Source organism: Mirounga leonina, unplaced genomic scaffold (genome assembly GCF_011800145.1).
Source record: "Mirounga leonina isolate KUSES-001 unplaced genomic scaffold, KU_Mleo_1.0 Mir_93, whole genome shotgun sequence".
In the NCBI taxonomy this organism is placed as follows: Eukaryota; Metazoa; Chordata; class Mammalia; order Carnivora; family Phocidae; genus Mirounga; species Mirounga leonina.
Window position 1 is genome coordinate 34,966,161 of NW_023270854.1, and position 25,534 is coordinate 34,991,694.

Genomic DNA, 25,534 nt, shown 5'->3' on the forward strand with positions numbered 1-25,534 from the left:
CCCTAAACACACCCCACTCCACATACACCCTACCTCACACAACACACACATCACACACCTTATGTACACACCACAGTCAGCCCCACATACTCACATACAAGTCCCAGTCACCCACTCCCTCACACATCCACATTCTTGCACACCCATTCACCTGCCCACCCCCTTCGCGCTCTCCAGCCCTCACGCACACACCATCACATTCACACCTAAACCTGACACGCTCTTATGGGCAGTGTCTATGACCCAGAGACCCTGGCATGTTCGAGGAGGAGGGCCATGATCGATGCTTATTAATGAAGCTGCCCCAGAGATGGCTAATTGATGGCGGTGTGTGGCTGTTGTCTGGAATTTAACCTGATTCATCATTTAGGCTGTTGGAGGCTGGAGAGCTGTGTTAATTAATGCCAGGAAAACAGACTTGGATGAGCTGGTGGTGCAGCCTCATATTAGAAAACGGAGAGCAAGGGGCAGAGGGAGGGAGGGGGAGAAAGAGAGAGAGAGGGAGGGAGAGAGAGAGAGAATGATTAAATCTAAAGCTCAGAGACAAAACAAATTCCAAAAAGCAAATGTCGGTGCCATTTCTAGGATGACTCAGGCTTGTGCTTGGCCGGCACCATCAGGCTGTGGTATGGGGATTAAGAGCAATTTCCTCTAGATTTGTCATTTACTTGGTGTGGGCTTTGTTTTCTCCTTTAACTTGCCTGGGGACTGACTCTCCGGGCCTCCCACTGAGCCCCATGAGACAGGAGGAGGGGTCCCAGGTGAGGAGAGGGCGGTGGGGAAGGCAGAGCTCCTCTTCTGGTTGTGGAGGGGACTCAGCCTGACAACTCGGTCCACAGTCCCAGAGCAACCTCCTGGGGCAGGGTGGGTGGGGAAGGAGGACTCACGACACCTGACTCGGGGCAGGCCGAAGGGAAACGCAGACAGGAGGGTGGGCCTTGGACAACACCGGCGAGGGGTTCTGTCCAGCCTCCAGGGCCAGGGTGCTCACTCCCCTTCCCAGTTCTGCCCACTCGGCTTTAAGAGGCGCAGAGTCTAAATCAGGAAGGCAGTGGTCTGCGGGCTGGGAGAGATCAGATCCAGCCAGAGAGAGCCCCGTGAGGCCCAGAACTCCACAGCCAAGGGCCCTAGAGAGGTGTGAGTTCTCAGGGGAAGGGCCAGTAAGCTGCTGGGAAGGGAGGACTGTGAGCATGTTTTGGTGGAAGAAACCGATTCTCAGGTCTGCATAGCTGAGGGCAGCCTTGGTACATGGCCTTGACTTGCCTGGTGGAGCTCTGGTACCTGAGTAGATGAGGGGAAACAAAAGGAGGCAGGTTAGGGCTGGAGATGAGTCCTCTGTAATCGCTAGAGCTGACCAGCTTGGATTTAGGACGCCCCTTGCAGGATGGAGCCCCCACCCCCATCACTGTAGTGTGGGAGCAACTACTGAAGAGCTGAGGAAGGGAATTCCATGTGAATGGGTGGCGGGTGCCCTCCAAGTATGGGGCCATGTGGCTGGGCATTTAGGGACTCGGTTATGCTGTGGCACTGAGGGCAGAAGGTGTGGTGCACAAATGGGGCACAGGAAGGGGGGGCTTAAACACCATTTCAGCAAGGCCCTTCTGCAAACTGGGTGTGAGCTTCTGGAGGGAAGGGCAATGTCTTTGAGGTTTGCTGTGCCATCCTTAAGCCAGAGAACAGGGGCTGGGCCACAGAGGTGTTCAGTAAGCACTGGATGGTTGGAGGGTTAGATGGATGGATGGATGGAAGAACAAACTTAGTGGCCCATCAAAGCAATGGGCTCCAGGGGCAGCTGGCCGGCTCAGTGAAGAGCATGCGACTCTTGGTCTTGGGGTGGTGAGTTCAAGCCCTATGTTGAGTGTGGAGATCACTAAAAAAAAATTTTTAATAAAAATAAATAAATAACAAAGCAATAGGCTCGAGAACTTGGTAGGCCAAGTAGGAGAGGACAGACCTGGAGCAGGTAGAAGAGAGATTTTGAGAGGGTAAGGGAGGCCACAAGTCCCTGAGCTCAGGGTGTTAATGCCTCAGGAAAGCATGGTCTCCCACCCTCTGCCACCAGCATCTGCTCTTGCCCCGAGGCTGTCCAAGAGTTCAGTAGAGTCCAAAAGAGCCCAGGGGGTAGGCGGTGGGGAAGGAAATCAAATGTTAGGTAGTCCCTCAAAAATGATGGAAATACCCACTAAGAGAGGAGAAGGAGAGGTGTGGGGAGAGGAAGGGAAGAGAAAAGGAGAGAGAAGACAGCTGGTGGTTCATTTATTGAGCACTGACTGAATGCCAGGCACTCACCTGAGCTCTCACATTAATCCTGCCACACTGTCAAGGAGGCTAGGCCTCTAGGAGATCAAGTAACTGCCCCATCTCATATGAGCAAGTAGATGGCTAGCACTGAAAGCCAGGCCTCCCAACTGAATCAGGGCTTGTTTCATCCAGAATTATCTATCCACTGCCATTAAAGAAAATAGTAATAATAATAATCACTCCCTCCCCAACCCTGAAGAGGGTTAGCGACCCAGCCTGGCTGCGCAGGCTAATAAGCTTGGTTTCCACAGCAGCAGATCTTAATTAGGACTGCACGGGTCCTCCCACCCTTGCCAGGCAGCCCTGGTGTGTTGGTGGGAGCAGGTGAGATGGACGGGGGACTCAGAAACAAAGAGACAGGCTGCCCTTGGCTGTGTGCCCCTGAGGGAGCCCTGACAGGTGGGTAGGGGCACGTTAGCCCATCTCCGCGACTTCTCACTGATTTCTCACTGTATCCATCCTGTCCGCTGGACTGCCACAGCCCCAGGAAGCATCTACCCACACAGATGGCCCCAACCCCGGCCCCACTGGGGAGGGGGGGAGAAGGGAAACCGAAAAGCTGACTGGGGAGTCCCTTCCTCCTGGAAACCAGCAGAAGAGACCTTTGATGGCCCCCGACGGTGGGGGCTGGGGGCGGCACCCCCTTTGTTTGTGCCAACTCACCCCCCCCCCCCCCCGGCCCTGCACGTGAGGGGAAGGCATTCTGTAAACTTGGACCGCAGAGAGCAAGGAGAGGGTGGAGGCTCGGAGAGGGCTAGGAGAGAGAGAGAGGAAAGCAGGGAGAAGGGGAGGGGGCAGCCGCAGGCAGCCCCACCAATAGGCTCTGTCAGTCCTCTGCCCGCGGCTCGCTGTTCGCTGGGCACTGCAGAGCAGAACAGCCTGTTGCATAGCAACTGCCAGCGCCTGTTGTGGGGGCTGGACCACGGAGGCTGCGGGGCCCGCAAGGGGGGCTGCTGGGACGGAGGCTCCGTGCCCCACCCGCCTCCTCACCACGTGCACAGAGCTCCCCACCCCACTGTGCCTGGAGCACCAGTGCCGGCTCAGGCCGCACCCCCTGGAGAGGGCAGCCTCTGCCCGCCCCCCCAACCCGCCGCTTCGTGTGCTAGGATTCAACGGTCTTCTCCCCCACGCCCCCTCCCAAGTGGAAGGCGCACAAGGCCAGGCTGGGGCTGGGACTCAGGGACCGTCTGGATCCAAGCTTTAGAGCCAAACTGGGGAAGTTTTACTTCAATCCATCAAGTACATCCTATGCATAAGCCTGGACTTCTGTCTTCCCACACATGGGGAGGGGACCCAGACAACCCTGGCCCGTTCGGACCTAAACATTCACCTGGCACTTCTCAGGCATCCCCGACCAGACTCCTTCCCTGAGCACGCCTCCCCAAACTTACTCTTTCTGACCATGGCCGGTGGCCTCTGTTGTCCCTGCTGGAGACGGACAGGGGACACTGCCCACAACATCAGCTCAGGCCCTCCTGGGGCCACAGCGGCTCCCCCTGACTCTGCCTGACTGCCTGGGCACTCATACCCCAGACTTTCCTCACACTCTCTGGCACCCTGCTAGCTGGCACCCTGTCTCCTCAGCTCACCCAGGCCTTCTGCCCCCGAATGCCCAGCCCTGGTCCACACCCTACCCACCCCGTGACTTTGCTCATCCGGCTCACTTGGCTTCCGAGAGGACTGGAGGACCTAAGCCACCTCGTGTGCTCGGCGTAAGGCCTGGAGCTTGGGAAGGACAGGACAACTGTCACCTGCCACGACCACCACCCAAGCCCCCCAGCTCCCATCCAGGCACGTGGCGGTGGCCCACGCAGGTCCGCATACTCTCATGTCCTGACCCAGAGCAACAGGCCCAGGCCTGGGCTGGGTCACAGCCGTGTCCTTAAGGTTGTCAGGTGTCTGTGCTGCTTCTCATCCACCTGCCCCCTTCATCCCCTTGAGGGCCACTTGTGACAGCAGCAAAGTGAGTCCAGAGGCGATGGCTCAAAAAGGGACAAGTGTGGCTGTGTGGACCCCGTCACGGAAGTCTCCCTGAGGGGGCCACCGGGGCTTAGGACTCTACTCTTCAGATAGGTATGAGAGGAGGTGAGGGCGACAGTAAAGAAGGGGGGCCTTGTAACCAGCACAGAGACAGGGTAAGGCGGCTCTGTGGGTGACTTGGAGGTGACCTCAAATACTTTGCAGAGGGATGGGCGGAGGGCCTGGGCTGGCCGCCAGCCCCACCCAGGGGCCACTCCTAGCTGCGCCTTCTAAAGAGAAGAGGGGTGAAGAGCTGACGGGACCTACATGCTGGTTTGTGTCCTGACCCAACAAGAATCAGATGGCCTCCTCAGAGCGGGGAGTGGGAGCAGAACCAGATTTATTAAAAATCTTATCTGGAGGGTTTGCATTTCAATGGGCTGTGGATTTGCATATTTTAACAATAACCCCGGGTTCTTCTGTCTGGTCTGTGCTCACTGACTGTCTCTCTAAATGAGGATCAAGGCTGGAGTCTTCAACAAACCCTTCCTCACCCAAAGGTACCACAACCCCACCTTGCTGGAGGGGAGGGCCTTTGGGTCAGAAACAGAGCTGTCCAGCAGGTGACCACCTCTGGCCTCTGGACACTCCTATCTTAGGGGCATGGCTGAGGCAAGAGGGAACAAGGCCGGTGATGGGGCATGCACAGGGTTCTGGGTGTACAGCAGGAAAACAAAATGGGTGTGGGCCTTCCCTCACAAAGGGAAGACAGACATGGAACAAATAAGTCCACAAGTTGGGATAATAATGGTCCATAATCAGGCCACGCTGTGGCAAGGCATTTGAAAGAAAGAACGGGAAGCTTGAAGGGACAGGGGGAAGCTGAGGCCTAAGGGAGGCATGGGAGGTAGCCAGGAGAAAGGGCAGCCTGGGGATGGGCCCCCCAAGCCCTGGGGGCGCGCCACCAGCTGGCCTGGCCAGGGTGCACCTCGGAGAGTGGACCGAGGTCAGAGGTCTCCAGTGAAGGCAGATTGCCCTCTGCACTAACTGCTGGGGTGTCCTTAAGTCTGAACTTCATGGTGACAACAGACAGGATTTCTTGAATTTCTAACCCCTCTCTATGGAAGGAACCATATGTGATTTATTAAGGAGATAATTAAAATATTAATATATTTACAACAAGCTCCAAATAATGTGCACTGCTTCTGCCATTCCCCTGCCATCCCTTCTCACTAGGGGATTGTGGAAACCATGGGGCGGAGGCTTATTTTATTCTGAGGTTCCTGAAAGCCTACTATGCACAGGGCATGTGATTCAGAATCTGCCTTCCTGGGGCTTTAAACAAATAATTTCTCCATTAATTGATTGTGAATTACTATTGGCTAGTGCTGCAAAGGCCACGTCCTGGCAGAGGGCAGAGTCGCTGGGGAGCCACCCACCTAGGTCCCCATGATCTCAGGCGTGAGTTCTCTTCTCTGTCCATATCAGGTGGTGGTTTCCTCACCCCTAGCCTTTTATACCAAAGGCTGAGAATTCTCAATCTATTCTCCCAAAGTTGCCCAAGGTTCATCTTCAAAAGGTAAATCTTTAAGTCATGATCTTTCTGTAGCAGGAGCAATGCTGAGAACACCTGCTGGTCAAGGGAATGCCTGGTGCCTGGCATTGGTAGATGGAAAGAACTTCAGGGTGGTGGGGACCCAGATAGGCATCATCTGTGGGGTAGCTCCATGGGCACATAGCCTGTTCAGGCACATAGGCCCCATGCTCAGAAGGGTCACACACGTGGGGTTTAGTGCTCTGCAGTCGCCATCTTGAAATTCTTAAAATTTTCTCTTTGTTCTTATGTTTCAAGTCAATGAAGTCTGTGGGATGAAGGAGCATGTGTAGGGCTTGCAGCCTCTTGATCATGGGAGGTTCTGCCTCCCACTGTCTGCCTAATCTGTGCACATCCTGGGCTTCACAAGCCAGCAGTCAGCCCTCTAGGCTGGCCAACGGTAGTCTGGGTGCAGGTTAGGGGAGGCTTGGGTCAGGCCTACTCACCCAGGGGTACCCCAGGCTGGTAGCACTGTGTTATGTCTGGTTGGCCAACAGAGGCCATGTCTTTGCAAGGGCAAGCCTCTTGCCCTGGTCTAGCACATCCTGGAAGAACATTTACAATACCCTTTAGGGTCGACTGTCCACTGTGGGTTGGGGCAGTGGATGGCCTCTGGATGGAGATGAAGCCTTGCTTGACTTCTAAGGGCCCATCCTAGGCTAGGCTAGGTGGCACCATGTCAGTGGGTGGTCAGTGGAAGGGAGAGCCCAGCAGTGCTCAGGCCCAAGATGTGCCCCCCTCCCCACAGCACTGTTGCAGGGTGGGGCGCTCTGGGTACCTGTGAAGATCTCCAAGCCTGAGGGGATTCTCTCTTCCTCCATAGCCTTCCTGAATCTGGCTTGCATTTGTCTCTTCTGGCCGGCTCAAGGAACCGTCCAGGCACAAGTCACAAAAAAACAACTGTGATTTTGGTGATTCTGCATAGGAGCTAAATGTTCTGATATTTGCATTTAAAACTGGCATCACACAAAATAAAGACAAATGGTAGGATCTATACTAATAATTTAAATTTATATTTCTTTTTACTTAAAACAACGTCAAACAGCAAATAAAAAACACCATGACAAGCCAAGAAAGAGAGAGACTGAGGAAGAAAGGGAAAACTTTATATTTTAGTGCTTTAACGATGGTTTTTTCCCTTGTTTTTTGAACAAGGAGCCCTGCAAAATGATCTCTCTTTTCCCAGAGCGATGATGCTGCTGGGTTGGGGTACAGCTATCCCAGTGGGCCCCAGCCCACAGGGTCCGCTGCTTCACCGTTTCTATGACCCTTATGTGTGCTGGGTTGTGGGGGGGGGGGCAGATAATATAAAAGTTGAGTTCTTTGGCGGGAATGAGAACAACAGTGGAGACTGATGAGGAACAGGAGTCTGGCTCCTCACAAGCATGGGAGGTGGTGGGAAGGGAGAGAGATAAGAGCTACCTTCAGTGAACAAGACAAGAGAGGAATAGGCATTGGCACACTACACCATGGCTTGGGGAGAGGTGAGACCCTCCAGTGAGCAGGGAGCTGGGTGTCACCAGGCACTCACATGTCCCAGACGAGCCTGAAAGGACCCTCACTCAGCATTGAGGTTTGAGTACTCACCCTGGAATTACATTTGGGGACTCAGGGGCTGGGTGGAGAGCACCCTGGCCATCCCCATAGGCCACCACAATCACCTCTGCCACCCTAACCATCCTCCACCCATCCTGGCACTGTGTGGGGTGTTGGTCCAGACCTTCCAAGGCATTTCTGGGTCACAGAACTGGAAAGCAACATGGAGGATGAGGTTTATGGAGAGACTACTATGCCGAAGAAACTGTACCAGTTTCCTCCTTTATCTTGTTTATTCCCAGTCTCTAGCTGAAATGAAGTCTTTGCCGATGTCTGTAATGTCCTCCGAGTACTACTCAAAGGTGCACATGCACACACACACTCCAGGGGAGCTTGTCCCGAGTTAAGGTCTAGGGGGTCTGTGGGTAGGAAACTGGGTCCCTGCTGTTGCTTGAGAAACAAGTGTCTCTCTGTTTCAGCCTGTCTCACACACACACACACGAGGGGAGAAAGTGAGAGCTCACAAGGTAGTACAAGGCCATATGTGACTAAGGGAGCCAAGAGATAACCAGGGAAGTCTTCTTGGAAGAGGAGGGTTGTTGAGGATGTCCAGTGGGGATGACAGATAACTTTCCAGGTCCTTTTATTTCTGAAACAGCTCTGGGCCAGCCGCTGGGTGTGAAGCAGAGGGCTCAGGTGCCTGAGAAGGCAGGAGGAGGGCCCTAAGGATCCTGCTGGTGCGAGGGCTGTCCCAAGTGAAGCCAGGGGAAGTTCACGAGTGGATGTCCCCAGGGCTCTCGCCAGCACTGGCTTAAGCAATGAGGGGCCAGGGGGCTCAGCTCTTGTCCCCAAACCTCCATGTCAACTCCCAGGAAGATAGCTGTAGTGGAGGGGAAGCTGGGTGAAGTCAGTCCCCTCCTCATCTGGTGGCAGAACACATCTGGGCACTAAGGGACCAGTGGCCCCCTCTGCAGGCTGGCCCTGTTCTGGTGGGGTATTCATTCAAGCCTCAGGGAGCCCCTTGTGGGGCAAGGAAGAGGAAACACACAGATGGGAAAATGGCCCTCACATAGGAAACCACCCAGGAGCCCAGTCCAGGTTGCACCCAGGAGGACAAGGAAAGGCGGCATATCTGGACCTAGGGGTTAATCAGGGCCATCTTCCCAGATGGGGGAGGGATGCTTCTGTACCTTGGCCCACAGGGGGCGGCAGAGAGCTGCAGATGCTTGTGGGCGGTAGAAGTAACAGGGGGGAACTGACATGGGGAGAAGGGGATATGGGAAGGAGAGGGGAAGTCAAGAAAGAGCCAGGCTGGTCTGTCTGTCAATCTGTCTGCCTGCTCACTGGCCACAGACCTCTCTTTCCGCAAGGAGCCACATTGGACAGACAGGTGAAGCCTTTGGACCAGCTCAATCATCGTATTTATTCTAATTGTATCGTAATCGTCCCCAAGGAGCCTAGTTCAAATGAGCTTGACATTATTAAAATTTTAATGCCCAGTTTTCATAGCTGAATGAATATTTAAAGGGTATGTCCCAGCTTAAGTTATGATGATGAAGAAATTAATGGAATGTCTTGTTTAATGCATGGGTATGTGTTGATGCAAAAAGTGGCAGAAATGGGGAGGGGGAGGGGAAGCAGAACTAACAGAAGCAGCCACCCACCAGCCCTCTGCTGCAGTAGGGACAGGGAGGACCCCAAAACCTGGGCCAACAACCACTCGCTCCCTGTGACGGGACCCCAAGCTGGAAGCAGAAACACAAATTGTTAATGATGTCCCCGAAGGACTGACCCCAGAAGCCTTTAGGATGCATTCAGGGAGCTGTTCCTGACCTGGGGGGCAGCCCCGAGTTGCCACCCCCTCTCCCCCCAAGGCAAGCGGAGGCACAACCCAGGTGGAAGGCCACAGAGGGACGCAGACGACACCTCAGAAAGAGAATCAGCAAGGAGGGCACCTGCACCCCAGCCCAGGTCCCACCAGCCCCCAGCCCCAGGCCCTCCTGGAAAGATAATACAGTGACCGAGGGGGATGGCTGGACAGAGGCATGACAGACAGGGGAGAGGAAAGATGCCAAGAAGCAGGCTCCAGTGTCCTTGAAGCATGCTGTTCACCTGTAAGGGACAGCCTGGGGCCATGTGGCCAGGGTCTGAGGGGCAAAGTTAGAAGAAGGACAAGGTGGCAGTGCCCCTCCCACTGTCCTACCCATTACCCTCTCTGGCTGTCCCCTTCCTCACTGGCCATCTCTGCAGCCTGGTGCAGCCTCCTCTCCCCAGGACAAGCTCATGATGTCCACCCCCCACCTCCTCAGGGCAGAACCAGGCCTTGGTGAGGCTGGACAGGGCTGAAGTCTAGAACAGGGAAGAGAGACACTGGCCAAGGGAGAAGATCTCCATCCAGGCCCCACGCATCTGTACAGAACCTGCTCCAGCTGAGAGATCTTCCCAACTGAGCCTGACACTTTATTTCTGCTGAGAATTAAGAAAGCACTGGGCCGTATTTTATCTCTCCATCAAGACTGGCACCTCTTTGACAGCCCCGCAAAGGCTCTCTGGATGCTGACCATCCCTAGATCGTAATAAAACACGAAAAATGACCTTGGGAGCCACAGGTCCCTGGGAACCAGCTCAGCTCCAGTCCACCAGTCTGTGTAGAGCACCCTGTGGGTGTCTAGCCCATGGCTGAGGGTAGGGGGGAAGCCATATGAGCCCCTGGACCCCTGCTGCCAGGAAGCCCACAGCCAAATTGGAGTCTAGCAGTAAGTCATGTAGGAGGTCAGGGAGGGCTGGGGTGGTGCTGGGGAGCTGGAAGGGCTGGAAATTAGGCCTAAGCCCATGAGCCTGGGGCAGAGTATTCTCGAATGCACACGTACCAAGGACAGGGAGACAGGCTGGCTGCCTGGGGGTGGGGAGCCCCCTGAGGTGGAAGGCTCCCCGCACAGACAGATTCCATTGGCCCTGTTTAATTTACCTTGTTTAATTTAGGGGTGTTCCAGGAAGAAGAGACATTCCAGAAAAGGGTTGGATACTGAGTCCCAAAAGGCACTGGACAGGAAACCAGGAGGGCCCTGGCTCCTTCCTGGAGCCCTTCCCCCAGAGTCAGAAGCCTGCTCGGCCTTTTGCACCCTTTGCACAAGAACTGCAAAGGAGGCTGTCTATGGCGGGGGGGATCCAGGACTCCCTAAATGAAGCCAGGAACTTCATTATGTCCCTCTTCCTTCTCCCTGTGATTGGAGCTTTCTGTAACACCACAATATTCTATCTGGTGGAGCTTACATACAAATAGCTTTTTTTCCCTCAACTCCGTAAGGCGTGCCAAGTCCTGTGGCAAATGACGCTCGACCCCATCTCGGTGGGCTGACCCCCGGGGTCCTGTCTTGCGCCCCGCAGGCCCCATGCGTCTCATTCCCTCTGCTCCGTGCCCTGCCTCCTGCCTTTCTGTCCTTGCTCGTGCCTCTGCCCATCCCCTGGCCTTGTCTTCACCTTGCTGAGTCACGGGCACCCACACTCCCCCACCCACTTGTCTTGACGTAGCCACAACTCACTTCGAATCCTAGACCAGAAGGCCCGAGGAAGCTCGTAACTGGCTGGTCCAGCCTCCGCACACGAGGGGAACTGGCAACAGAGTCACCTGGTGCAGGCCGGAAGCCTAGACGTAGCCCTGGCTGACTCGGCTTCCTGGGCTCATCATGCCGTGGGGTGGCTCTGCCTCAGCGTCTCCATCTACGAAATGGGGGTGCCAGTCCCTGCCCTCTCTGCCTGTCGGGGTGTGTTTGTGTGAGAAATGAAAATGCAGTGGGGGATAAGGGAGGTACTTGACAGGCGAAAGCACTGGAAAAGACATAAAGTAGGATTCCATTTGCGTGATTCCTTCCTTTTTTATTGTCTGAAATGTCTTGGGGCCTCAGGGCTGGGGAGCCCCCACCCCGTTGCATTGCCACCAGCCGCAGGGAGGATTCAAGACCAGCGCCAAGCCGCGATGCTTGGAGTTCAGAGACCCCTAGTGGCCTGATCGAGCACTGAAGTGGGGGGGAGAGAGAGAGAGAGAGAGAAAGAGAAAGAGAGAGAGTGCGAGCTGGGCCTCTGGGAGGCGTGGGGGGTCAGGCCGTGTCCTGGTGTCCTTCTGGCCCCTAGACACCATGGGAGACAAGGAACTGTGCCCGCTCCACACACCCCAAGGGGACAGCGCTAGCTGCAATCAGGAACCCCGGCCCTGAGCCCAACTCCAACGAGGAGCTGGGTGGCCCAGAGCCTCAGGCACCCCTGGGACCCACTGCCCACATCCGTGAGATGGCACGGGGTGGCCAGAGGCCAGCTCTTTTTAGCAAAGCCGGCTGTCTCCAGTGAACCAGGGCTGGCCAGAGATGCGCTGTGGGGACACCTCAGGTTCTAACATCACAGGCTAGCGAGAGCTGCTCAAAGCTGGGGGGGGGGGGGACTCCGCGGAGTCGGCCATCCAGAGAAAGCCTCCTGAAACAAGGGAGCCCTGGGGACTGCATAGGCAAGGGGAGAGGGCTGGGGCTTGGTGCAGCTGTGCGGGGGGCAGCCGTTGGGCGGGCGGGCATGTCGCCGGGTGCGGTCCGTGTGCCTCGGTCCCTATGAACACCCGTGTCCCTTTGGGTGTGGGTGTCTGCCCGCTCACTCCCAGGCCTGCTCTGACACTGTCCCCTGTGCTCTGTTGCAGATGAACCGGCCGATCCAGGTGAAGCCAGCGGACAGCGAGAGCCGAGGAGGTAGTAGCTGCCTGCGCCAGCCCCCTTCACGTGAGGGCTCACTTGTCTCTGCCCCCCTCTCCTGCCCCAGCCCTCCCTCCCTCTCCCTGAGGCAGTGATGCAGCGACTCCCTGCCCTCGCCTCCCGCCCTAGGGACCTCGTGGCTGGGAGTTGGGACAGGGCTTTGGAGCTCTGGGTGACCGGTGTGGGGAGAGAATGAAGGGGCGTGAGGAGGTGATTGGGGTCTGTCAGGTGGCGGGGTTCCTTCCTTCCTGTAAGTAAACAAGTAGCATGTCCTGGGGCAGTCGAATGCCTCCTTTAGGAACCACCTCCGTGCTGCCAAGGAAACCCCCGCCATGATGGAGCGTGAGCAGTTGAAAGGGTGCCAGTCTGGGAGAGAGAGGAAGCGGGACCTGGGAAGGTTCAGGCCAGGGTGGCAAATCTGAGAAGGGCCGCCGTGGGGGCTTGGGACCGCTGAGGTCAAGATCCTGGGGATAGATTCCGGCCGACGGCGATGTCTGGAAGGGGACAGAGTGGGAGGGCACAGCCACACCCCACAAGCTCAGAGCCCCACTCCCCGAGGCAGGCTCTGGCGCCTCCACCAGCGAGGGCGCTGCCACTACTGCACCCAGAGGCTGCCCCAACAGGGGCTCCTGGCTCCCTTTGCCAAGCTCCTCCACCCTGGGCTCTGGCCTGGACAGGTCACTCCCCTCTCCGCTTGGACAGGCACTGAGTAATTTCTCTCTCCCCTGTCCTCCCTCCCTACAAAGAGTGTTCTAGGAAATTAAGAGCAAAAAGTAAAATAGGCAAAAGCTAGTTGCAAAGTCAGAGTCAAGGTCCCCATCCCGAGAGAAAGGTAGGGTGGCCACAGGTGGCCTGCCTGCCCCTGAGACCCGGGGTCCCTCCTGCTCCAGCTGCTGCCCTCTGGGCCCTAGCCGGACCCTGACCTGGGCACAAGGCCTCTATGTCTAGGACCCTCCTGACTTGGGCCTCAAATCTCACCCCCCACCCAGAGCCCAGAGCCCCCAAGGGGTCCCATGACCCTGTCACTGACACACCTCCCTCTGGCCTTCTGAGAGCTTCCCATCCTGAGGATCCTGAGAGTGAGGTGGGTCAGCTGAGAGGTAAAAATGGCTCAGGTGTAAAGGGCCCAGGCAGGCAATGCCCACCTGGTTCACGCTGTTTGCTCCTTCCCCGTTCCTGGCAGTCCAGTGACTTTGGTTTGCTGTACACCCAGAAGCTCCTCAAATACCCAGCTCTAGGCATCCTTGCCCTGCTGCTGAGGGGAGTACTGGCCCGCCTCACGCGGGACTTCTCCACGGGCCTGTCCTAGAGACCGTCTCCGGGAGACAGGCCCAGCAGGCCCTGGGCCCCAGGGCACCCCGTCATGCAGCGACTCACCTGCAGCACCCCGTTCAGGTAGCAGGGCCAGGATGCAGTGAAGAGCCCCTATCCCTGGCGGGGGGCGAATCTCTGGTGTACAGGAGGGTAGCCGGAACAAGGCGGCACCTGCAGTCCCAGAGAAGGGGCCCCTGAAATGGGGGCAGCCAGACACCTTGGAGGAGATGGCGCCTGGGCTGGCCTTGAAGGAGAGGCTTTCCCACATCCGGAACAGAAGTTGGGGTGCCATGTAAAAGGCCCCACAGAGGGGGGCCCCTGTGGAGGAGCAAGGGGCCCCTCAGGTGCGGAGCAGATAGCTCAGACAGAGTCCAGCCAGTTTTCTCCGGGCCTGAAGTGGGGTATCGGAAACACCGTGCCCAGCGAGGCCACACTGAGCGCAAATGCAAACCCTTTTCTCCTTCACTTGCCTTGGAGGCAATAGCTCTCTGACTCCAACTTGCTAACCTCATCTCCTTTCTCCCATATATCTCCTGCCGCTGACACTTGCCCCAAACCAGATTAATCAGCTCTTTTATTCTTCCTGCAGTGGAAAGGGGGAAGAAGAGCCAAACCTAAACATCTATCTATTAATTGCATATTCAAATATTAAACAGTGAGATGATCCTGAGTCAGCACTATCACCAAGCTATTTAAAAAAAAAAAAAAGAAAAAAGAAAGTCAGTTTAAAATAATTTAATATCCATTAAATACTTCTTCTGGTGGAAAGAAGCTGGGGAAAAGGTGAATGTTAAAAAAGATGAAAGAAATGGGAACAGAGAAGGGTATGGAAGGAGGCTGAGGGAAGAAGAGCAGGGTCTCAGGTGAGGGAGGCAGGGCCAGGCTGAATACGGAGCTCCTGCACCAACCCATTAGACCTGAGACAGCATAGCTGGTGGGGGTCAAAGAAGAGAGCTCATTGTGTCCTGGAGCAGGCAGGGAGGGCTTCCTGGAGGGAACTGGACCAAGAGGTGTAGACTTGGCCGGAAACAGTGAGGACTCAAAGTGAAAATGGGGCCCTGAACACAAAGCCAAGGGGTTGGGCTTATCTCCACCAGAAGCAGGAGACCCTGATCATAGTGGGGGGACCAGGCAGAGAGCTGTGATGCCCCTGCACAGGCAGAGAAGAGCTGGCCCCTGCTACCGCCACCAAGAGTTAAGCAGGGAAGGAACCCTCTCTCCACAAGGAGGATCCAGTTAACCCTACAGAGCTCGCTGGAGCAAGTTACATTTAAACTGAGCCACCCTCAAATAAGCAAACCAATTCATTAACCAGAGGAATGAGGCAGGCTGGGGACAGAGAGGAGCCTGGGGGAGGGCACCCCCACCCGCCCTGGTCATCTCAGAGGCAGGGACCCTCCCTATAGGGCATGCACTTGTGTTCCTTTGCTTCCCGGCAAGCAGATGTATCCTGCCCCATGAGCTGGTTCATGGTCAGCATCTGAATTGGGTGCCATGGCTGCAGGGGCCCCTCAGCCTCTGGGTTTCACTCTTAGCATCTAGATGGGTGCCCACAGTGTGTTGCCCTATAGCCCTGACCCCCTCCCTCCTTCTCCCTGGTCTCAGCCCAGGGGAGTATTAAGGTCAGAAGACAGGACAACCCGCAGCCCCCCCCAGGCAAATGAGGCTCCCATACCCAGGCATGGGTGCTCCTTGCAGGGAGTCAGGCTCTGAGGGCCCCGGCCTTAGTCAGCAAACCTGCTTGGGGACCCCCTGGGCCGAACTGGAGGAGGCTGAGGCTGGAGGGTGTGCCTATGTCCCTGAAAGGGCCCAAGAAGGAGCCCTTGAAGAGGGAAGAAGTGGCTGAGGTCCGGGCCAGGGACGGCAGACGTTGGCCTGATGCCACCCCACCTCTCCCAGACACACACCCCATCATCAGAAACCACCCTTACCTCTTCGCAGCAACCACCGACAGGCCAGAAGGTTTATTTCCTGTGGGCTTTATCCATGCTGTGCTCGGAGGAGGCCGGAACACATGCCTCCCACCCACACTGGCAAAAGCACCCACAGCCCCACACACGCTCCTGGTAAGGTGGAAAGCAAACGTCCCCCACCGGGGACACAGTGACTGGGGGGTGGGGCACAGACAGGCCACCTGATTTTATCTCATCAACATGAAATGACAGAAGAAACACAACATGGGGGGCTGATGAGCTGGAGAAGTTTGGAATCAAGATGACTTGGGAGGCAGTCCCAGGAAAGAGGGGATTCAGGGTTGCCGAGGGGCTGCTCATCCCTCAGAAGGGGCAGGTGTGGCCTGGGGAACCCCTCCAGAGGGAACGTGAGCAAGGCTGCAGCGGTCTTCTAGGGTCTGTCACCACGGCCCTCACCCTTCCACAGCACCTGGAGCTGGAAACCACACACACACACACACACACACACACACACACACAGTCCAGAGGACTCTGACTTTGCTGGGATGTGTGAGGCTCCAGCTGGGGGAGGGACTGCTCAGTCCCCTCCCTGGCCTAGTCAGGGAGGCCTGAGGAGGCCCAGAAAAGAGGGGCCAAAGGGGCAGCTGTCACTGAATCCAAGGGGGTAGCCAGCCAGAGGCCAGCTGATGGTGGAGGGTGGACACAGGCAGGAGGGCTGAGCATCCTGTTACAAAGTCCTGTTGTTCCTCACTGGCTAAAGGGCCTGGGGGAGGCTCGGATAGATACGGGAAAGGGGGGTGGCCTTGAGCTCCAGCCACGAAGGGGACCCTGGCGGGCTCGTTTCAGTAAGCTACTATCTAGGGACCCCCTAGCGAAGCTTCTAGAGGGCGAAGGAGTTTCTTTTATGTCTCCCCCCACCACCAAGTGCTTCAGAATCACCTGGGTTGAAGGACCCCACAGCAGATTCCATTCCTGTCCTCCCTCTCCCTCTCCAAACCTGGGAGCCCCTGCCTCTCTCCCCCAGCTCCCTCTCTCCCTCCTGTCTCAGTCTGTCTGGTGCGGGGGCGGGGGGTGTCAGCAATGGGGGGGTGTTGTTGCGGAGAGGAGCTGGGCAGGGCCAGGAAGGCACAGGAAGGCTGGGGGCAGGCGCGACAGCCTGAGAGTCATCGTGTGTGCACTGGGTCCCCGAGGCAGGTGAGGGCCGGTCAGTTAGCCAGACGGTGGTACTGCAGCCCGTCACTGCTCCCCGTTCATTTACGGGCATCTTCAGGGCTGCCGTCTCCCCTCACCGTGACCGGCACTCACGTGGCAGCGGAGTCCCGCCGGGCTGGCTAATGAGGTTGGACACAATGCATGTGAATGCGGCTCTGAGGCCCTCCCCGAGGCCACGTTCCCCACCATAAAACTGTGGCTGATTCCGTCCTCCCAGCCCCTCGACCATCTGTAGCCCCATCGGTTCCTGCGGCTTTTTAAATCCTATTAAGTTCTTCATTTCTCCTCCGAGCATTATTTTATTTCTAAACAGACACAGACAGCGAATGTGCTAAGGGAGGCCAGGCAGCCCAGCTGAGGGGCTTGGGCAGCTCCCTGCCGCTGCCAGGTCCTGTGGCTACACTGTTGACCTCCCCAGGTTGGGTGCGTTCCTTCCAGACTTTTCTAGCTGTTTAGTCCCATACTCTAAGTTGGCAATTTAGCGAGCGTGTAGAGGAAATAGATGTGCAGGCTGGTCTCGCCATATGAAAATTCAATAGAAGTTTCAATTTTCGAATCTTAGAAATGGCAACAAATGTCTCACTGACAAAAGCTTCTGGGTAGACAGAAATCCCTCGGGATTCTGTTAGGAACGCCTGGCCCAGGTGGGACAGGGTACACAGAAAAGTAAAGCTAAGGGGAGAGGGGCATAACGAATTGAAGATTAATCTGAAATTCTACCAAGAGAGTAGGAAACAAGGTTTAAGAAAGGAAACCTGTTACTCTGGACAGCCCCCGACTGAAGATGCAGTGCAGGCGCGGCCAAGGGGAAGGGTGGAGGAAAAGTCTTGGAGACCAGTGTGCACTTCCTGTGGGGACCTCCTGGGTGAGGCTCCTCTGGGGGCGGGGTAGGGCGCTCAGAGACTCAGGCCAAAGAACAGCCTCACTTGTCCGGTTGTGTCCCACAGCCCGAGCCTCTCCACCTCTGTCCCCGTGTCTCCCCTTCGGGGCATCCGGAGCCTCCCCCTGGGTCCAGCACATCTGCTTCAACTTTGGGGCTCCTGGTTTGTGCCCTGCCTGGGAGACCCCAGAAAGAGCAAAGGTAACCCCAGCCCAGCCCAGAGGATGAGATCCTGGGCTGAGAAGGGGTCCAGAGACTGAGGCCCCAAAGCTACACCTCAAAGCATAAAAGACTCTACCCTTACCAGCCCCCACACTTTCTGTGTCCCCATAGAAGCCCCTGGAAGCTGGGCAGTGTGTATACTTCATTGTGCCTATGTGTGAATGTGTATGTGTTGGGGGAGTGCACTTCCTTATCCACCCACCCCCGGCCAAACCCTGCAGACCCCAGTATCCTTAGCTCGTGGGGGCTGAGGTATCACCATCCTCCCTTCCCACAGCCATGTCTGGGCCCAGGGAGAGGCAAGGGGTCATGGTGAACCTTTGGCTGGAGGATGGCTAACTGTCTTATTGGCCAGGACGTGGAACTCCAAAGCCTGGAAGGCCCCGGAGCCATCTCTCCACCCTCCTCCGTGAGTCGGCTTCTCACCGCCCCCCTCCTGTTTTTTCAAGAAGAAAAGCAACTCCACAGTCCATCTTGGCCTTCTCCAGAGCTTGGAAACCCCGTTTTGTCAGCCTGTCCTGTCCTAGCCCCACCAGAATTTCTCAAGCCATAGATTGTAATGTTTTCCCTTGAACACCAGCCCCAAAGCCAATGTCCCAGCTGATCTTTCGTGTACATGAATCCTTGATTTATTTTGGACTGATATTGAAGACGGCATTACAGCTTTCAGCTCGGAAAGTTCGAGTCAGACATAAGACAGCAGGGCCCAGACAGTCGCAGTGCTTAGGGAGCAGCCTGGGGAAGGGGTCACTGTCGCCCTGCCAGACCCTGTGATTTGCCTTTGGGGAGGGCTGAAGGATTAGACACCTCAGCGCCAGGCCAAGTGGTCCGCCCAGGGCTGGGCTTCTTTGATGGGCAGGAAGTTCTACCACGTGTCTGACCACAGTCCTCCTACTTTTGTTTAAGCATTTCCAACTGTTAGGTTCCCTAGATGATGGAGCAAGGTGCCCCTGCCCCAGGGATTTTATTCTCTGTAATCCCTGTCCCTTAAAAATCTTTGTCTCCTTTTTTCCCTGAAGACTCTTTAAAAAGAAGGAAAAAAAAATTAAATTCAGGAAGCCTCTCTAGTTTACATAACTGAACCCAAACAGCAGCTTCGTGAAGACAGGTCTCTGTGGTTGGGGAAGGAGGTGGCTGGTGGGAAGGGTCCCTCGTGAGGGCCCCACAGAGACTCCAGTCGGGCAGGCACACATTATAAATACCTCGGTAAATCCTGCCATAGGTGTGAAATTATAATTAACTGCAAACCTGCGGAGTTTAAATGGACTTTAGGTTTTCAGCTGGGGGAAGGGGTGTTGATTGATCTGCATTTTGTTTTTGAGGGTTTTTTTAATCCATTCGGCAAGTTAAGTTGAGACTCGCGGCTCCTCGCCAAATTCCCTCTGGCCCCAGCTAATTTAGCAAAGGATTGTTTCAGAGGAAATGGGATATTAATCATTGCAAATGGGCTCCTGGATGATATTTAAAAGCTGCCGCACGTGTGCCCAGGCTGAAGGGGCCAATGATAGAAATCAGAATGACAGAGAGAGGCGACCGAGGGCCTCTGTCTCCCACCCAGCGGCCACTCCCATGGCATCCTGTTGCAGGCACCCTGTGGGCATGCAGGAGGAAGACCTGTTTCCTCAAGGGAGCCAGGCAAGATGAGAGAGAGAGAGAATGTCACACGCAGCCCTTCCTGGGCCTGGTGGTCCTCAGCACTGCACTGAGTGAGCCTGCGATTAACAGTTGCATGCTCTACTGACTGAGGCAGCCAGATGCCCCCTAGTTCTATATTGTTTTTAAAAGCCCCATGTTGGGTGTAGAGATAACTTTTAAAAAATTAAAAAAAAAAAACACAGCTTAGAAATAATGTAGAAGAGCTGGTTTGGCTGGAGAAGAGGGTCCACTTTCTGGAAGACTCAGACTTGGTACATTGTGGGTCTCATTGCTGCTCACATTTTAGGGCATGCACACCTACGCTCCTGCACAGTGTCTGAGGCGGGGACGGACGGGATCCTGTCTCTTGTCACCCTTCGGTCCAAGTTCACCAGGCCTGTTCCAGAGTGTTTTTCTGTGTTATGCGTCTGCCCGGTTTTCCGGATCAGACGTGCTCTGCCCGCTGTGAGGGACGTCTGCTCCCTCCCCACCCAGCCCAGCACAGCACATGTGGGAACAGGCAATGTCTGCAGCCGCTGCTGCGAAAACCACGCCAGGGCTCTGGAAGGGAGATAGAGCCAGTCATCTAGAGCCTCCAGTGAGAGCACCTTGAGCCCTGCCACAGCCCTGCAAGGTCAGCTGAGGAGCACCCCCACTTTATGGAGGGGAAAATGAGGGCTCAGAGAGGAGAGGTAGGCGTCTTGCCCAAGACCACCCAGACAGTAACCAGCCTCTATACCTAGCCCTTCTGGGCCGGCCTCCATGACTTGCTGACTTCTCTCTGGTCTGTGCTGGGGGCTGACATGCACAGCAAGCTCTCCCAGTGTCATTGGCACCCATGAGATGCACAGAGGATGAGGAGGGACCACAGCCTTTAGGATGGGCTCTCCAACTCCTCACTCTGCTCACCAAGGCCCTTTGGAGGGATTTGGGGAGAGTCTGGCCTGGGTGCAAGCTTAGTCAGCAGGAAGATGAGCCTGTCTGTGGCACGTCTGAGCCTGGAGGGTCAGCTGGGAAGAGCAGTTGGAGAAACTTCATGACTGCCTGAGAGAGCAGAGCCAAGCTGGACACTCAGGGCCTTGCTGTCTGGGCCTGGCGAGGAGAAAGGCTTTGTGGAAGCTGGACTTCAGCAGGGACCAGCCAGTGTGGGTTTTCTTTTTGACAGATCCATTATCTCCACATCATGATGCTACATCCCAACAAGGGGTAACTGTCCCAAGTGTCTTAGGAGGTTTAAGGCTTGACAGAAATGGCCAATTGCAGGGGAAGAAATGATCTCTGCCCCTGGAGAGCAGACGCATTGGGGTCTCAGGAAGACGTCGTCAAGCCTTTGCTGAGCTCCGGGCCCTAGAGAAGCCCACACGGAGATCAGTTCATGGCCTCACGGGCACCAGATGAGCAGTGGAGATAACGAAACTTAGCTGGCAGAGGGGAGAGCAGTCCGGGAAGTCTTTCTGGAGGAGGCTCTCTGTGGGATGGGATTAAGGCTGAAAAGCTGGTGAGACAAGAAATGCAGGCCCCATGGCATAGAGCCTGTCCAAGAAAAACGAGGAAACCAGATGGCCAGAGGAGAGAGTTCCCAGGAATGCCCAGCTAAAGAACTGGGGGGTTTTTTGGAAGATGATAGGGAGTCCTGGAGACTACGGAAGAGGTTGGCAATTGATGGTAGCTGGACCTGGGAAGGTTGGCTGCCCACAGGGAGACCGCACAGGGTGTCAGGGAGACCAGGGAGAGATGGATGCAGGTGCCAGGGGTCAGGGGAGGGGCAGTGGGCAATGGGAATCAAAGTGTAAGTTCAAGAGCCTTATTGTCACCATGAAATACAAGCCCCCAAGCTGCCCCCCACCCACCCAATGCCTGATGCCTTTAGACCTCCAAGTACACATCCACTTTCGGGCACACTCCCACCCTTGGATGGTCCTCTCCAACCCTTCTCAGCTCCAGCTCTGTGTGGTCAGAGCCCCCATCATGGTCCACCCCGCTGGCGTGCTTCTTCCAGCTCTTCCCCGCTGGTCTTCCTGGCTCCGAAGCCCCTTTCCTGCCCTCTGCCTCAGCTGTACAGTCAGGCAGTGGGTGGCTCTCTCCCATCGCTCCATGGAGACGGTGTCCTCCTCGGGGACAGGTGTGCCGCGCCCCGCCACAGAGCCTGGCTGGGCCCCAGCAGGTGGCCCTCAGTGCTGGCACCACGTGGCCAGCCTCGCACTCCTGTCCCCAAGAGGAACGCTCTCTGCATCTCTGCTGGCCTGAAAGCAGCCCCCTCTTGGGTGTCTCCCTCCTCCCCAGCCCCTCCAGAGTCAGGCCCACAGGCAGGGGGCTGAGGTGGGCAGTGGGGCGGGTGCCACTGACATTGGCATTCTCCTTGCAGCGCATCTTAATAATTTAATGGCTATTAGCAGGGCTGCCGTGGTGGGGGGGAGGGGGGCGTAGGGGGAAGATTTATAGAGAGAATTCACTCCAGGTTGGGGTTTTGTCTTCCTCTGTTTTCCTGGCATTTATCATGCATGTTTTAATTTGGATCGGAGAGTTGCTACCATCTGGCCATTATCGCAAAGAAATATTCATTTTCACTGAGTGACACAGACTCCATTCATCACGGAGTGCGCTGATTGCCCCGCGAGTGTGGGGCCGGGCTTTCTCCTTCCTTTGAAATGAACCTTGAGCTAGGAGCTAAGGCATGGGGCCAGCGGCCACCCTGACCTCCCAGCTGCAGGGGGTGGGGGGAGGAGCGGTTTGGGGGGAGGGCTGGGGTGAGAGTCCTCTCCTGGGTAGGGGTGCTGGTGGCCCTCACAGGCTCGCCCCCATGCTTCTGACAGCCAATCCCACCACCATGCCCAGGGCAGTCCCCAGGCCAGGCAACAGGGATGGCAGAGGTGTCCCCTCTGCCTGGTCCCTGAGCCCTGGGCCTCTGATAAATGTGCTAAGCCTGGCCTGCCAAGGGCAGATTTGCTTCAGCAACCTTTCCCTAACAGAATATCATTCCAGTGGTGCCATTTCAGGTCAGGGCTGTGTGGGGGACAAAAGGGCCTCCTCATTCTCCTCTCATCACGTTATGGTGGCACCATCAGGGCTGGGCCTGTGAGAAGAGACGTGTCGGCCTCCAATTGGGACATTTCCAAAGTGTCACCCTTGTATCCGCCCGCTGCTCACTGCAACATGCCATCAGGGGCCACCGAAGGCCTTCTGTCAGCGATGGGCATGGAACCAAAGCATAATGCCCCCCCAAGGGGGGCATCCAGGAACATCCCTCAACGGGGCTGAGCCCCACTTTATGCCCCCTCCAAAAGCAGGCATCCACATCTGCAATACGGAGAAAGAAGGAGAAAATATCTCTTCATCCATTTTAAATAGTGAGTCAGGGCACCGAGAATTTATAGGGCCCTTCTGTGTTTCCTGCCCCAGTGGGGATTCAGATTCACAGCATGAAGACATCAGCTGAGCAGTACCCCTCATCCCCAGCATTACACACCCCCAGGAGAGGAGTGAATTAAAACCAGAAACAGCTTCACGGGGGAGACGCTTGCTTTGCCAAAACGGTACCATCGGGCAGGAGGGCGAATTTTCATCTGTAGAGGTTTTGCTTCCCGAGATCTTGGCAGGAACCCAGGGGCCAACTGACTTTCCTGGTCTTTGTACTGGAAACTGTGGCCGGACTTCAAGGTCCTGACGCCCCTCTAGGACCCAACCCAGGTTTGGCCAAGATCCAGGGGACTGTACTGAGGTACCAGGAATCCAAAGGGAGGTCTGTGCAAGCTTTGCCGGCCCTTCCCCCCCAGAGAAGAAAGCCACAGGCACCCTAAGCATCGACTGAGCATCCCTTGTGTGCAGTCCACACCCCATATGCCATGGGTACATGAGCATGATCTTTGGCCATAGGTGGTTTAGTCTGGCTGGGACTGAGGTAAAACCAACGGAGCCATTAGGAGGCAGGAAAAGACCTTGAATCAAAGCACCAAGTTCAGCACAAGTGCGGGCCATAAGGAGGTACAGGAAACCAGGTGGCCCTCGCTGCCCCCTGCACAGGCCAGGCCCTGGCGCTGGGTTGCTGGTTTCTTCTTCTCCCCACTCCATGACTTAGGTATTATTACTCCACTCTATAGATGGGGCGCTAAGATCCAGAGCTGAACTTGCTGGGGCCACCAACTTGGGGGGGGGGTGCATTTGGAAAGGAACTCAGGCCCTTCTGATTCCAAGCACCACGCTGTGGGTCTGGAAAAACCAGGGAAGACTTTGAGTAGGAAGTGGCCTTTCAGGTGGATAGCATGGGAGCAGCGACATTCTAGGAAGGGGGCCCTGCCTGCCTGTCCTCACTTGCGGTTTTGCATCCTGGCACTTGTTGAACTAAATTAGTTGTCCTCCACCCTGCCTGCTCCTCCTCCCTTGGGGCAGCCTGGGGTGAGGTCTCCACCTCCTTTTGGAATGCAGGGACTTCAGCTGAGCTCTGCCCTCTCCCCACCCCCCAAGAACGTGGTGCCGCCGCCCCCCTTGGAACTCATTCCATGACACCAGCAGCTCCGAAACATCTGCTCCTCCATCCTGGACTGGCAATTTGAATAAATTACCCTGACGTGGCAGCAGCCTGTTATTAATGGCTTGAGTTTTATAAGATGCTTTAGTTCAATAACACTGTAGCCCAGCGCTGCGCTTCTCCCAGATATTTTTATATTTTGCCTCTTCCCCGCCTCCTTCTTCCCTCCATCCTCTGGCCGCCTCCAGGGTTCCAGTCCCGGGCTACAACCCCACCAACCCCCTCCCCGCTCCGCGCTGGGTCACACCCAGGAGCTGGGGACCACTAACTCCACCTGCACCCCACCACGGTTCATCCTGACTGTGTCCACCCTCCTAAGCATCCACAGGCACCCACCCATCCCGCCGTCGAAGTCGGGGCCTGGAAAGAGGTGACCACAGCCAGGCTGGTTGCTCCCCCATCCCCCCAGCACCCAGCCTCCCCCAAAGGAAACCCACGGGGACAGAGTGGTTGAAGGTGGGGCAATGCACAGAGAACACTGTCCAGGGACCCTGGTTCTGCACCCCCGACCCCATGGCCAGAGCTCTTGGCCTGGGGGACTCATCCGAAGCCTGGGGAGCAAACTCACTCTCCCCAGTTGGGCTGGCAGTGCTCCCAGCCTGGGAGAGACCCAGGCCTCAGTTTATTTCTTTATTCGCCTGTTCCTGGTTCCTCATTCTTTTGTTGGTTTGTGCTCATGCTCCACACACCACCTGCGTGAAGCCTTCCTAGATTAGCTCCAATGCTGGGCTCTGGCTCTTTCTATGTGCCCGGACACACCCCATCCCCGCTATCCTCTGTCCTATTTTTTCTCTCCACAGCTTGTTAGTCTGCCTTCTAATGGAACCCCTTGGGGCGTGGTCAGCATCTAACCCACAGCCAGCCCTTCTAGAATGATTAACAGTAGGTGCTCATACTGTGTGTTACTTCAACAAGCTTGTTCATCTGTGTGGGTGACACTTCCTGCAAAGAATGGGTGCATTTGCAGAAAGGGAGAAAAGTGGGTCAAGGGGTGGGTGGGTTTGTTCACCGGGGATATAGGATAGAAAACACTTAGGTTTAAATAAGTAGTCAATATGTTCCCCAAAAGTGTAGACCACAGTCATGGTCAAAGTAGTACTGAGAGGCAAGTTCCTTGCAAGCTCAGCCCCCAGCTCAGGAAGCAGTGGGTCCAGGCCCGGCAGGCAGCCTGCAGTCAACTCCTGAAGGGGCTCTTGGCCAGGGGAAACTTCTCCTGAGCCTCCCCCAGGGCAGTTGGTCCCAGGAGGGGCTTAGGGAGCCTGCCACTAGGAGGGCCCCAGAGTGAGTGTTTGGAAGCAGAAGGAAAAGATGCACCTTTGTAAGGGGTGGGGGTGGGAGGTAGGAAGGTAGGATGTCCCACCAGGCAGGAGGCCAGATCCACCAGTCTCTGCCTCAGGGGAGGGTCCTTGTGAACCTGAAAAGCCCGGATGTGCTACTCCAATCTTGGAGAACCCTTCTGTGCCAGGGCCAAATTAAACTGTGTCGTTCCCTGTTCCTGGGGACCCAGTAGTGACCCTGACACGGTCTCTAAAGGGAGGATGTGCGGTGCCTCTTGGCCCCACCAACCCCCTTCTGAGGCTTCTAGGACACGGAGGCTCATACCACTTCCCATGTGGCCTAATATTACTGTGGGACTCTGCCTTTGCTAAGAGCCCCACCATTATAACATAATTACTGCTGAAAATGACCTTTAAAATATATTTTAAATTC

General features: G+C 56.0%; 1 protein-coding gene across 14 annotated transcripts in view; it reads left to right on the forward strand.

Moving 5' to 3' along the window:
- Positions 1-25,534, forward strand: part of CELF4 (CUGBP Elav-like family member 4) — a 291,364-nt gene that overhangs the window by 209,353 nt on the left and 56,477 nt on the right. For 8 of the 14 annotated variants that reach the window (XM_034995850.1, XM_034995857.1, XM_034995852.1 and 5 more), the window contains exon 3: positions 12,072-12,120. In XM_034995850.1, the coding sequence (XP_034851741.1) occupies positions 12,072-12,120 (49 nt within the window). Of the gene's footprint in view, positions 1-12,071; positions 12,151-25,534 lie in introns of all 14 variants that reach the window. The other 6 variants (XM_034995846.1, XM_034995847.1, XM_034995858.1 and 3 more) reach the window with 1 other exon arrangement.